The following is a 12,567-nucleotide window of genomic DNA, read 5'->3' as shown; positions in this document are numbered from 1 at the left end:
TAGTTCTCTGAAGACATCCACGCAGCGTGCAGTGGCAGTCAAAAAAGCAAACAGGATGTTAGGAACCATTAAAAAAAGCGATAGGGAATAAAACGGAGAATATCTTATTGCCCGTATATGAATCCATGGTATGCCCACATCTTGAATACTGCGTACAGATGTGGTCCCCTCATCTCAAAAAAGATATACTGGCGTTAGAAAAGGTTCAGAAAAGAGCAACTAAAATGATCAGGGGTTTGGAACGGGTCCCCTATGAGGAGAGATTAAAGAGGCTAGGACTTTTCAGCTTGGAAAAGGGGAGACTAAGGGGGGTTATGATAGAGGTATATAAACTCATGAGTGGTGTGGAGAAAGTGAATAAGGAAAAGTTATTTACTTGTTCCCATAATATAAGAACTTGGGGCCACCAAATGAAATTAATGGGCAGCAGGTTTAAAACAAATAAAAGGAAGTTCCTCTTCACACAGCGCACAGTCAACCTTGCCTGAGGAGGTTGTGAAGGCTAGGACCATAACAGGATTTAAAAGAGAACTGGATAAATTCATGGAGGTTAAGTCCACGATTGGTGTCCCTAGCCTCTGTTTGTCAGAGGGTGGAGCTGGATGGCAGGAGAGAGATCACTAGATCATTACCTATTAAGTTCACTCCCTCTGGGGCACCTGGCATTGGCCACTGTCGGCAGACAGGATACTGGGCTGGATGGACCTTTGGTCTGACCCAGTGTGGCCATTCTTATGTTCTTATCCGTTGTTTACTGGAAACTGAACTAGAATGAAAAGACAGTTATTCTGGAAAAATCATGTGGTCAAGATTCCTTAACCAGACCATCTCCTTTTGGGTTTCAAATCCTGGACAAAATGGTCTGACATTCCAAAAACCAAAAGATTGTTATTTATAAAGAGTTCAGAGTCCAAAGAGAAAAGTCCCAAACTTGTCAGATGTTAATGGTATATTTTTATAAAATTATTTACACTTTTCTTTTTGGTCATGGGCAAGTCCATTGGCACAAACAGCACAGCCACACATTAGCTTCTTGTTTTAATAACTAACATTATCTATATATTTGTTTATCTTTAGTACCCCCCCCCACACAAGAAGGGTAACAAAAAAAATTGATATACAAAATAAGCTGATGGTAACACAATGCCAAAAATAGCTTATTATGTTAAGTGCAAGGGAGAAAAGCCTTGATATAAAGCTTGATTGCAACAACATTTCAATTTACCAGTTTAAATACAAGACTTGCATTAAAATATTTTGTGAGATACGTCTCTCGCGCTCTCCTTAAGATGACTTTTTTTAAAATCTATATACACATTCAGTTGTAATACTTGATACTAGCATTATGAAGCATTCAAAAAGTACGATAACTTGATAAGTACACACTGCAGTATGGGTGGTTAATGTCTGTAGGTTTTTCCTCCTTCAATGGTTTACAACTCTTTGTTGAGTGCTTGCCTCAGTTAGGTGACCAGCCACCTGAAACAGTATAATACCCCAACATCCCTTCCCAGAATCCCACAGTCTCAGCTTAGAATGCTCACTGAATCCATATGGTGTTGCCTCTCTCCGGCCTGCGAGGCGCCACTGTTAGTTCTCCAAATGTCGAGAAAAACTGCTCCATCTCTTTTTGCAGCATGTCGTTCCTCTTCTCTGCATCCTCTTTGGCCCGCTCTGCATTGCGCATTTTGATTTCTACCATTGTAAACTTCTTTCTTTCCTGGTCCAGTTCATCGTGCAGGGTCATCATTTCTGCCTCAAGGGTGAGGTTTCTCTGTTCCAAGCTGCAAAAATAGAAGTATACAGATGACAGCCCTCACTGTATTACCCAGCCTAGCTCAGAGCAACAGCTTTTAATTTACAAAGCTTAGTCCAAGTTTCTTCAACGAGACCATGTTAAAGTAACATGTTTCTTACTGGATGTTAAATGTTGAATTGTCTCCTACAAGGAATGATGGAATCTTCATCTCTTGGGTTATTTATAATTGAAGGATACAAACCACTGGAAATGTATATGGTAGAAAACAGCTCTGCATGTGCTAGGCAATGAACTAAATAGGTCTTTTCCTTCTCCAAGGGTTGATTCTGGCCTCACACTGGTTGTACACTGGTGTAACCACATGTCCCTGATCCTCTTTTTCTATTTGCAAATATTGATTTCCCATGCTGATCTACTGTTTGAAAAAATTATAGAATCATAGGTGAGAAGGAGCCACAAGCATCATCTAATCTAACCTTCTGCCAAGATGCAGGATTTGTTGTATCTAAACCATCCAAGACAGATGGTTATCCAGGCTCCTTTTGAAAACCTCTAGTGAAGGAGATTCCATGACTTCCCTACGCAGTATGTTCCACTGTGCTATTGTTCTCACAGTTAGGAAATTTCCCCTGAAATTTAATCTAAATCTGCCATGCTGTAGTTTGAACCCATTGCCTCTTGTCCTGCCCACTGTGGCAAGAAGGAAAATTTTTTTCCCATCATTTTTATGACAGCCTTTCAAGTATTTGAAGTTGCTGTCATGTCCCCCCTTAATCACCTCCTTTCCAAACTAAACGTATGCAGTTCTTTCAGTCTTTGCTCATAGGGCATGCATCCCATCCCTTTGATCATTTTTGTCGCTCACCTCTGGATTCTTCCCTGTTTCTCTACATCCTTTCTATACAGCAGTGACTAAAATTGGACAGAATACTCCAGCTGAGGCCTAACCAATGTTGAGTAGATTGGTACTATCACCTCCTGTGACTTGCATGCTATGCTGTTAATGAAACGCAAATTTGCATTTGCTTTTTGTTTTGCAACAGCATCGCGTTGTGGACTCACGCTGAAGTTGTGATCCACCACAACTTCCAGATTCTTCTCACCAGTGTTGCTGCCAAGCCAGTTATCCCCCATTCTGTATCTGTGCATTTGGTTTTCCTTCCTTCCTTAAGTGTAGCACCTTACATTTGTCATGGTTAAATTTCCTTTTGTTGTCTGTAGCCCATTTCTCCAATTTGTCAAGATCCCTTTGAATTTTAGTTCTATCCTCCAAAGTGTTTGCAACCCTCCCAGCTTTGTGTCATCTGCAAATTTGATCAGTATGCTCTCTATTCCAATATCCAGGTCATTAATAAAGATGTTAATTAATACCAGACCCAGAAAAGATCCCTGTGGCCACTTGAGAGTGCCTTCTAATCTGACATCATTCCACTAATAGTTACTCTTTCTTTGCAGTTGTTTAACCAATTATGTATCTAATCTACTTAATGGTAGGTCTATCAAACCTGCATTTCTCCATCTTATTTATGAGAATGTTGTATGGGACTGTGTCAAAAGCCTTGCTAAAGTCCAGGTATATTATTATAAAGTCCTCCGCATACCCCTATTCACCAAACCAGTTACCTTGTCAAAGAAAGAAATCAAGCTTGTTTGGCATGATTTGCTCTTAGTAAATCTATGCTAGTTTCATCCTCCAGGTATTTGCAAATTCAGTGTTTTATGTATTACTCCAGTCGCTCCCCAGGTATTGAAGTCAGGCTGACTGGTCTATAGTTCCCCAGCACCTCCTTTCCCCCCTTTTTAAAGATGGGCATTATGTCAGCCCTTCATCAATCTTCCAGGGCCTTTCCTGTCATCCAGGAGTTTGTAAATATTATTGCCAGTGGCTCCAAGATTTCTTCAGCTAATTCCTTCAGAACCCTGGGGTGAATAGCAGAAGGCCCTGCTGACTTGAATCAATGCAAATTAGTCGTAAGATCTCTGACGTGTTCTTTACTTGTTTACTTTACGTGTTCTGCATCCCTTCCCCTTTATTGTCTATGATAACTTCCTCAGTCATCCGGTCACATGTTATGTTTTTGAAGCTGCAATTGATGTGGTTTGTTTTTGTTTTTCTTACTATATTTGAGGGTTTATGGTAAAGGACCAAGCGCACTACTGGTATGATCTAATACATAATAATAATTAATAATAATGCATGTTAAACACAATGTGTTCCAGCATCATCAATAGTCTCAGCACAGCTTGGAGAATTGTGATGTACATAGCTAAGGAAGTGTTCCTCCTTTTGCTTTCTGTGCACTGTACCTTTATATTTCTAAAAACCTGCAGTCCAATGGAATCAGCAGCTATGGTGTGTTCCAGTTCAGATACAACTTGTTACAGAGGAGACATGCACACACCATGCTGTCTCTTGTGAGTGGCAGAGATGGGAACAGAAGCCACATCTCCTGGCTGCTATTCTAGTGCTGCATCCACTATACAACTGTGCTGAGGTCATAACAACAATGACTTTTCCCACTCCATGCTGTTATGTGCCATTATTAAGGGTAGGCATAGAGTTTGGATACAATCACTCATTAGTTCATGCACCCTAGTCTCTTTTCCTCTAAACAAAGATTTAATTGACTGTTGATGAAGCAGGAGAATTAACGATTGGTAAATTGTTCTCCATTTAAAAACAATGAGAAATATCTTTTCCTAACATGACTCAGCTTCACCTACTTTAACAGCTCTTGAACTGCATAGGAAAGTTTCATGCAAAGTAGCAATGAAGAAATGCACCTCTTGGCTGGATTTACAGATGAAGGGAAAATCCTGTTTCCACCCATTCGTTTGGGAATTCTGCCTTACCAAAAACAATTGGAGTCTGATCTTAAGTTGCATGTCACAATGATGTAAGTGCTGAAGATGAAAGTCAATCTGGTGTGTAACTTAGTGTCAATTTGAATCTTACCAATGGGCATATACATAACAACTAGCACTCATGATTTGAAATGTGGAAGGAGAGGCAGCAGGACTAAAGTAGATCAACACCTGTCCATCCTTAATTTACCTCTCCCCTATTATATGCATCACCCCTGGATTGCATGGTTGAGCTATATGACACAGTGGATGATATTCAGAACACCAGGAACAACGTGAAGCTGACAAGAATTATGTCAATTTCACATCACTGTTGGGGGAATCTATAAGCAGCAGAGGTAGCCACCACTGGAACTATTCACAGGGAGCAGGGCACAAAAGAGAATACAGAGAATAAAGAGCACTAGTAGAGTAATGGAGACATCTTCCCTTCTGGAGATACGTAGGGGTTTAGAATAGCACACACACTCATACCCTCATAGCATCTGTGACACTGTGCATGGGGGAGGGAACAGACAGAGACTGCACTGTTTCTGAAGTTTCATCAGCTAGAAGAAAATGAGCATGTACAAGCTGCAAGCTGTAAAACATGGACTTCCCTCCCCCCCGGCACCCTCTCTTCCTGCCCCCGAAAAGAATACCACCCTCACAAGAAATTCCAGCACTCTCCCACTTACAGAAGTGAAGGGGTGGGGCCCTTGGGTTGCACCTGTATTTCACTGATAAACAATGCCCCATCCCCATCCTAGCTTATCAGCCTCTGACTAATCAGTGTCTCAAACTTTTTTGACATGAACTAAAACAGTGAAGTCTCACTGGTAGGGTTACCACCCACCCTGAATCTGTGGGATACTATTCATTTTCTTAGTCAATGCTACAAGAATTCACAAAGGCCTGACTTTACTGTTGGTACTCAAGAAATATTATCACATTGTGATACTAGTGTCAGGATTGTGGCAACTTTCTGGAACAAACTTTATCTCACGATGGCTAAGTTTCAGCCAGTGGGACTAACTCAAAAAGGAAGAAAATCTAGCAAAGAGGATGACTCAAGCTCTAGAAATTTTCTGGCAAAACAATATTTTAACATTTACTATAAAGATCAGTTTGAGTTTTGCAGGCTCTTAAAAATCGCATTTCATGGCTTAGATGTAGTCACAGCCATGAAATAAAACAACGCTGATAACATCAAAACCTCAGAGATGACTTTTTTTTTTTTTGCTATTTGCCAGCAGGATTTTTGCCATAGCCATTAAATAGATTAACCATCTGTGTGTGTTGTACAAACTCCCTCCAGGGATTTGTGTTATACTTTGGGTTTCCTTTGCATTGTTGGAGAACCGCTTGTATAGTTTGAAAGGGATGTGCCTATGAAACAGAATTATTAACTTCTATCATCATTATTTATTTGTACCCCAACAGCTTTACCTATGCTCCAAATTGAGTGAAAGAATAGAACCAAGTCTTTTGCTGGAGAGAACAGCACATTTTAAAGAATTGCCTCTTCTGTTTTAAGTGGTGATCAGACCAAATGATTTTCATTCTGCCTTCAAAATGCCTAAGCAACAGCAGTGCCACTTTCCAGTTGTTAATCAGAGCTGCACTTACATTGCACTGAAGTAAACTGAAGCCACCTTATTAAATCTTAGATCCTTCAGTGCGAACGGGAACATTTTCACATCCACTGTGACAACAGAAAAAGCCCAAGTAAACCATTTTAATTTACAACATTTCAATAGTGGCAAAAGTGTTTTCTGTAACAGTACAGAATTCTTTGCTGGATGTAAACAGTGTAATTCATTTTAGGTAGTGAAGGTATGGGGGAGTTATCCAACTCACTTAAGGGAGTGAGGCGCACAAGTCCTATTGAAAGTCTCCCTCCTGCCTCATTTGATTTAATTTCAGTGAAGTGAACAGGCAAATCCTGTTTGGGTACCCAGCCCAAGCAGCTGTACTGGGTGCTGGGAACATCTGTGCATGTGAGAGGAATCCCCTTCCCTTCCCAGGTTGTGGAATGGGAGTAGAGCTACTCTGGCCTCAGGAATGAGAGTAGTCCATGGAGCCCTTTCCCCCATCTCCTCATGTGGCCTTCAATAGCTTGCACTCCTGATCCTGATGCTTGCTCCTCCCTCAGGGATCTTTTGTACACAGCCATCTTGGAAGCGATCATGGAACTGCACTTCATGTGGCACAATGGATCTTGCCAACCCTAAAATCCTGCCCATGCAGCAGGACCTTACTGGTTCCACTGCAGCAAGGCCCTCTGTACCCACCGATGAAGGAGAAAGATGTGCGGTTCTAAATATAAAGCCAGCCAAGAACTTGGAAAGCCACCATGCATAACCTTTCTCCTAATACACTAGCATTATCATTGTTCCTCCAAAGTGCTCTCAAATATCCAGTCTGCTGCTTTTGCTTGGTATCCATGCTGGTCTTAACATGTAGGGTAGCAAAACTCAGCTCAACTCTATACTGAGCCCATGTTCAGGAAAAGTGTGCTACGTGTTGTTTAAACATTTCCAACAGGATATTTGTACCCATTTGGATCATGGATAATTTAATGGAATTTTTAAATCTAAGGAAGGTGACAAAGTAATTTTGTAAGACAGCCACATTTTTTAAATTGTACAATCACTCAAATCCTATTATACTCCTGGGAAAATGAAAAAAAAAATGGTTTTCTGATTTGTTTGCAGCTTTTGACTTCAGTTAGTATAGGTGTGTTAGAAATTCCACAACTATTGTTACAAAGTCACAACCAGTTAAAAAGAGCCTTGTTTGCATCTGTCATTCAGTGCCAGCACACTTAAATATGTTACATGAATAAAAGGAAATCATTTTATGCAAATAGAATTAATCTATGGAATGCACTGCTGCAAGATCCTATTAAATTAAATAGTTTAGTAAGATTAAAAAAGACTGAACACTTAATATGAATACAGATGGCATCTGCAGCTACTCTAGTTAAATTAAAATATAAGGGCCACCAGTCGTCCAACTTGAGGGCATAAACTGGGATCAGAATGAAATTCTCCCCAATAGTTCAGTTTGGCACAATTGGCCCTGTTCACTGGAGAGATTTTTCACTTAGAATCATAGAATATCAGGGTTGGAAGGGACCTCAGGAGGTCATCTAGTCCAACCCCATGCTCAAAGCAGGACCAATCCCCAACTAAATCATCCCAGCCAGGGCTTTGTCAAGCCTGACCTTAAAAACTTCTAAGGAAAGAGATTCCACCACCTCCCTAGGTAATGCATTCCAGTGTTTCACCACCCTCCTTGTGAAAAAGATTTTCCTAATATCCAACCTAAACCTCCCCCACTGCAACTTGAGACCATTACTCCTCATTCTGTCATCGGCTACCACTGAGAACAGTCTAGATCCATCCTCTTTGGAACCCCCTTTCAGGTAGTTGAAAGCAGCTATCAAATCCCCCCTCATTCTTCTCTTTCGCAGACTAAACAATCCCAGTTCCCTCAGCCTCTCCCCATAAGTCATGTGTTCCAGTCCCCTAATCATTTTTGTTACCCTCTGCTGGACGTTTTCCAATTTTTCCACATCCTTCTTGTAGTGTGGGGCCCAAAACTGGACACAGTACTCCAGATGAGGCCTCACCAATGTTGAATAGAGGGGAACGATCACATCCCTCGATCTGCTGGCAATGCCCCTACGTATACATCCCAAAATGCCATTGGCCTTCTTGGCAACAAGGGCACACTGTTGACTCATATCCAACTTCTCGTCCACTGTAACCCCTAGGTCCTTTTCTGCAGAACTGCTGCCTAGCCATTCGGTCCCTAGTCTGTAGCGGTGCATGGGATTCTTCCGTCCTAGGTGCAGGACTCTGCACTTGTCCTTGTTGAACCTCATCAGATTTGTTTTGGCCCAATCCTCTAATTTGTCTAGGTCCCTCTGTATCCTATCCCTACCCTCCAGTGTATCTATCTCTCCTCCCAGTTTAGTGTCATCTGCAAACTTGCTGAGGGTGCAATTCACATCATTCTCCAGATCATTAATGAAGATATTGAACAAAACCGGCCCGAGGACCGACCCTTGGGGCACTCCGCTTGATACCGGCTGCCAACTAGACATGGAACCATTGATCACTACCTGTTGAGCCCGACAATCTAGCTAGCTTTCTATCCACCTTATAGTCCATTCATTCAGCCCACACTACTTTAACTTGCTGGCAAGAATACTGTGGGAGACCATGTCAAAAGCTTTGCTAAAGTCAAGGAACAACACGTTCACTGCTTTCCCCTCATCCACAGAGCCAGTTATCTCGTCATAGAAGGCTATTAGATTAGTCAGGCATGACTTGCCCTTGGTGAATCCATGCTGACTGTTCCTGATCACTTTCCTCTCCACTAAGTGCTCCAGAATTGATTCCTTGAGGACCTGCTCCATGATTTTTCCAGGGGCTGAGGTGAAGCTGACTGGCCTGTAGCTCCCAGGAACCTCCTTCTTCCCTTTTTTAAAGATGGGCACTCCATTAGCCTTTTTTAGCCTCTGAAGCATTTAGTGCAAGCCACTGCTGAATGCAGGATATTGCATTCGACATGCCACTGATCTGCTCCAGTGTGTCAGCTACTTCCATGCAATCCTCAAAGGGGTTAAAAGTTTGATTTGGATGGGCACCCTAACATCTGGAAGTTTTCTCCAAACCTTTGTGTGAGCTCTCCACTCCTCTTAGATCAGCAAATTTAGGCTTGGGATCTTATGGAAACAGACTCTTCAGTGAGATTTCACATGCTTACTAGGTTTAGGCCATCAATTTGAAAACAGTGATTCTCATGCTACACCAATCCTTCTGATCTTGGCTGAGAACATGAGGCACATGCAAATATGCAAATAGCAAATATCATGGAAAGAAAAAGTTATGATTTTTTTCCCCAATGTCAGACCAGGTTTGGTTTGAATTAGGGGGGAAAGGTTCAGGTGGGCTCTTATTTTATCCAAGCAGTTTCTCCATCTCTACTACCAATTCCTATGTTCGGATTCACTGAGACATGGGAGCATAAGAGAATTACTCTGCCTCTCGTTTATATAATTAGCACCTATGCCAGAGATACACCACCTTACCTCTTTATCCTTGTTTCATACTCCACCTTCTGTTTTGCCATCTCCTGCTTTAAGCTGGACACTAGGCTGTGCAGAGCACTGTGGTTGCTCATGTTGTTTGCAACAAATGTTTCACTGTTATCGCTGCTGCTGGTGGCCCGGCTGCTGCGTCCTCCCGTGCTTCTTCGGTCAGTTTTACTCTCATAGTCTCCTTGGTTGGAGAGGTCTTCATGTGGTGGCCCATCTAGCACCGAGTCTTCAAAATGACCCCCATAAAAGTCTTGCTCAGGGCAGGTAGTAGTAGACGACCGACAGGAGTTGGAGTGTTCGGGTAGGGATATTTCACAAGAGGATGTGGACCAGGTGGCGCTATCTACGCTCTGTTTATCATCTGAATTCACCATGGAGAACTGCTGGTGGACATTGTCATAGGTGGAGAGTCTGTTATGCTGGCCCGAATCACTCACCAATTCCTTTTGTTTACTGTCCCTCAACGTGACGTACCCATTGGGCATCCAGCTCAGGTTTCGGCTGTTAAGGGAGTTGCTGTGTGCATCCGTGCTTGAAATGCCCATTCGCACGCCTCCATTCTGCATGCTATGTGTGCCCATTTTAGTAACTGAACCTTTCAGGGATGATGTTCTCCTGGCCTGCAGGGTACCATTTGGTAGGGCCTGGGTTTTCTCATGGCCCTCCACAGAGCTGCTGAAGGACCCATTCGTGACTATGCCACTGCCTTTATTAAAGGCTGGGTTTTTTTTCACCATGAGAGGTGGGCTTCTTGTGACATCAGATTTGTGAATGCTGTTCCTTGGACTGTTTGACTTGCTCCCTGGCAGCACGGTGGGAGACCCATTGTCCATGCTGCCCCTCTGGAGAGGCTCAGGTGTGTCCCAAGAACAGCTTCTCACCGCTATCTCCTTGTTGTTATTGGTCTCTTTATTCTGGAGCTGACCAATGACCATTTTTTTCTGGATCTCATTGTTGTTATTGCACACCTCCTCCCCTGTCTGAAAGTCTGTGTCCTTGGGAAATAGCTGTTCATGTTTACTTATCATCACTGACATCAGCTGCTGGACTACTGCCGTGCCTGGAGGATGGCAAATGAACGATCATTAATGAGGTAGTTTCATTTGAGAAGTGAACAAACATTCTTTTAAAACAGATCTTTAAAGATTTCATAAAGATGCATCTGGTTAATATACACTTAATTTATGCATTTACGCATTTACTAATATATATGTAGTTTAGTTTACCTAAGCATTTAATATTTGCTATTACAACTTTCATGCCTATCTCCTCTTTCTAGCTCCAAATCACCACACCACAATCAGTTCTGTATTGCCCCCTTTTCAAGGAAGAAACAAAAATCTGCCCGTGTGTCTGCTAGTGCACCTTCCTACCCACTCTGCGCTGGCTCTGGTGTACTGGCCAACATCGTGGGGGCAGAGCCAAGACTTTGCTCATTCCTGTTAGCAGATGTTCTCCCTCTGCGAAGAGCCTGCTGATGTAGGTAGCCAGTGCCGGGGAGCAAAATAGCTCCCTACATCTCTTACTTCAATATTAGGGCACGTAGCAGCCGAGAATGTTTTAAAGGAGATATTATCATGGGGAACTAAAACAAATATCCCAAGACAATATCTGCAATTGAAAACCACTGGGACCATACAGAGAGATTAAGAATAATAATAAGATGAATGATGTAATTGTAACAAGTGAGTTTAAGCTCAACATACCAAACATCTTTAAAAATGGACTCCTAGGCTGGGAATGCACTAGCCAGTCTAATACAAGGGATTGAAGGAGGAGAGGGTTTCTGGCCCATTAACTTTTTAGCCAATCAGAGCTGTGTGAGATATTTAATATAAAAACCTTTAACCATTCAGAGATGAGATTGTGACTGGCCAATAAAGTGTGTCATGCTGTCACGCTATGTGTAATCTGCTGCCGGTAACACATAAATCACAACCTTAAATCACACAGCACCCCATTTCGCAACACATTATAATAAATGTTCCTTCTCTAGAAACCCAAAGTGCACACACCACACAACTTCACTTTAATTTACAGAACTATCATTTGGAACTAGACTTGGGTAAATAATGATGCATCATTGCATTATAGATATATTTTACAGAACCCTATTAGGGAGTAGTTAGAGTCTTCCAGTAATGAGGTCAGGTTGGTTATAAACACCATTTTAAAGTTCTAGAAATGTTTCAGTGGCATGCTCTGCTCTTTTAATCAATAATTTCCCACTGGCCAATATAATTGTATACAGTTTGCATTTGAATATTTGAGCTTTTTTCCTTCAAATACATCTACTAAAAATTCAGTTTGCCACGGGGACTTGTCAACATTTTTTGTTCGTTTGCTCTGGAATACTGAAAATCTGCATTGCTTTGTAACAGCTTTGAGTCTACCATAAGAAATAGTGGTGGGAAAAAGTCAGCTTCCTTTCACAAACCTCTTTCTTTATTCATGCATATATTATATCTCCGTACAAGTATAATTCATTTATAGTAATTTTTGAGTAGTCAAAAGATTAGATACAAAGTGAAATAGAAACTGAAAAAAACAGACAGCAATTGAAATGAAGGTGATTCTTTAAAGGATGGTGGACTTTTTTAAAAAGGGTGTTGAGATACCTTTTTAGCCCCACACTGGATTCTTCACACCATGACCCCTCTTTGCCCTATGGATTGGTAGCATTAGATGAGGATTGCTGTGAACAATTTTTCTCATTGTATTGGAGGATAAAGGGCTGCAGAAGGTGACATCATACTGAACTCTAAGTCTGTGGGGGAAATTTTCAGAGACAGCAGAAAAACATAAAACAAAACAAAAACCCAAAGAAAAATTCCATTCTTGCCTTTTAGAG

At 41.7% G+C, this 12,567-nt stretch overlaps 1 protein-coding gene across 10 annotated transcripts in view; it reads right to left on the bottom strand.

Moving 5' to 3' along the window:
* Positions 1-938: 938 nt before the first annotated feature.
* The window catches only part of ARHGAP24 (Rho GTPase activating protein 24), a 336,201-nt gene continuing 324,572 nt past the window's right edge, over positions 939-12,567 (bottom strand). For all 10 annotated transcript variants that reach the window (XM_073340570.2, XM_073340577.2, XM_073340568.2 and 7 more), the window contains 2 exons: positions 9,708-10,776; positions 939-1,784 (listed from right to left, as the gene is read on the bottom strand). In XM_073340570.2, coding sequence (XP_073196671.2) covers positions 1,541-1,784; positions 9,708-10,776 — 1,313 coding nt within the window. In that variant the 3' untranslated portion in view covers positions 939-1,540. The remainder of the gene's footprint in view (positions 1,785-9,707; positions 10,777-12,567) is intronic.

Source organism: Lepidochelys kempii, chromosome 4 (assembly GCF_965140285.1).
Source record: "Lepidochelys kempii isolate rLepKem1 chromosome 4, rLepKem1.hap1, whole genome shotgun sequence".
NCBI classification, from domain to species: Eukaryota; Metazoa; Chordata; order Testudines; family Cheloniidae; genus Lepidochelys; species Lepidochelys kempii.
The sequence above is the reverse complement of the archived record's forward strand: the minus strand, read 5'-3'. Positions and strand labels throughout refer to the sequence as shown.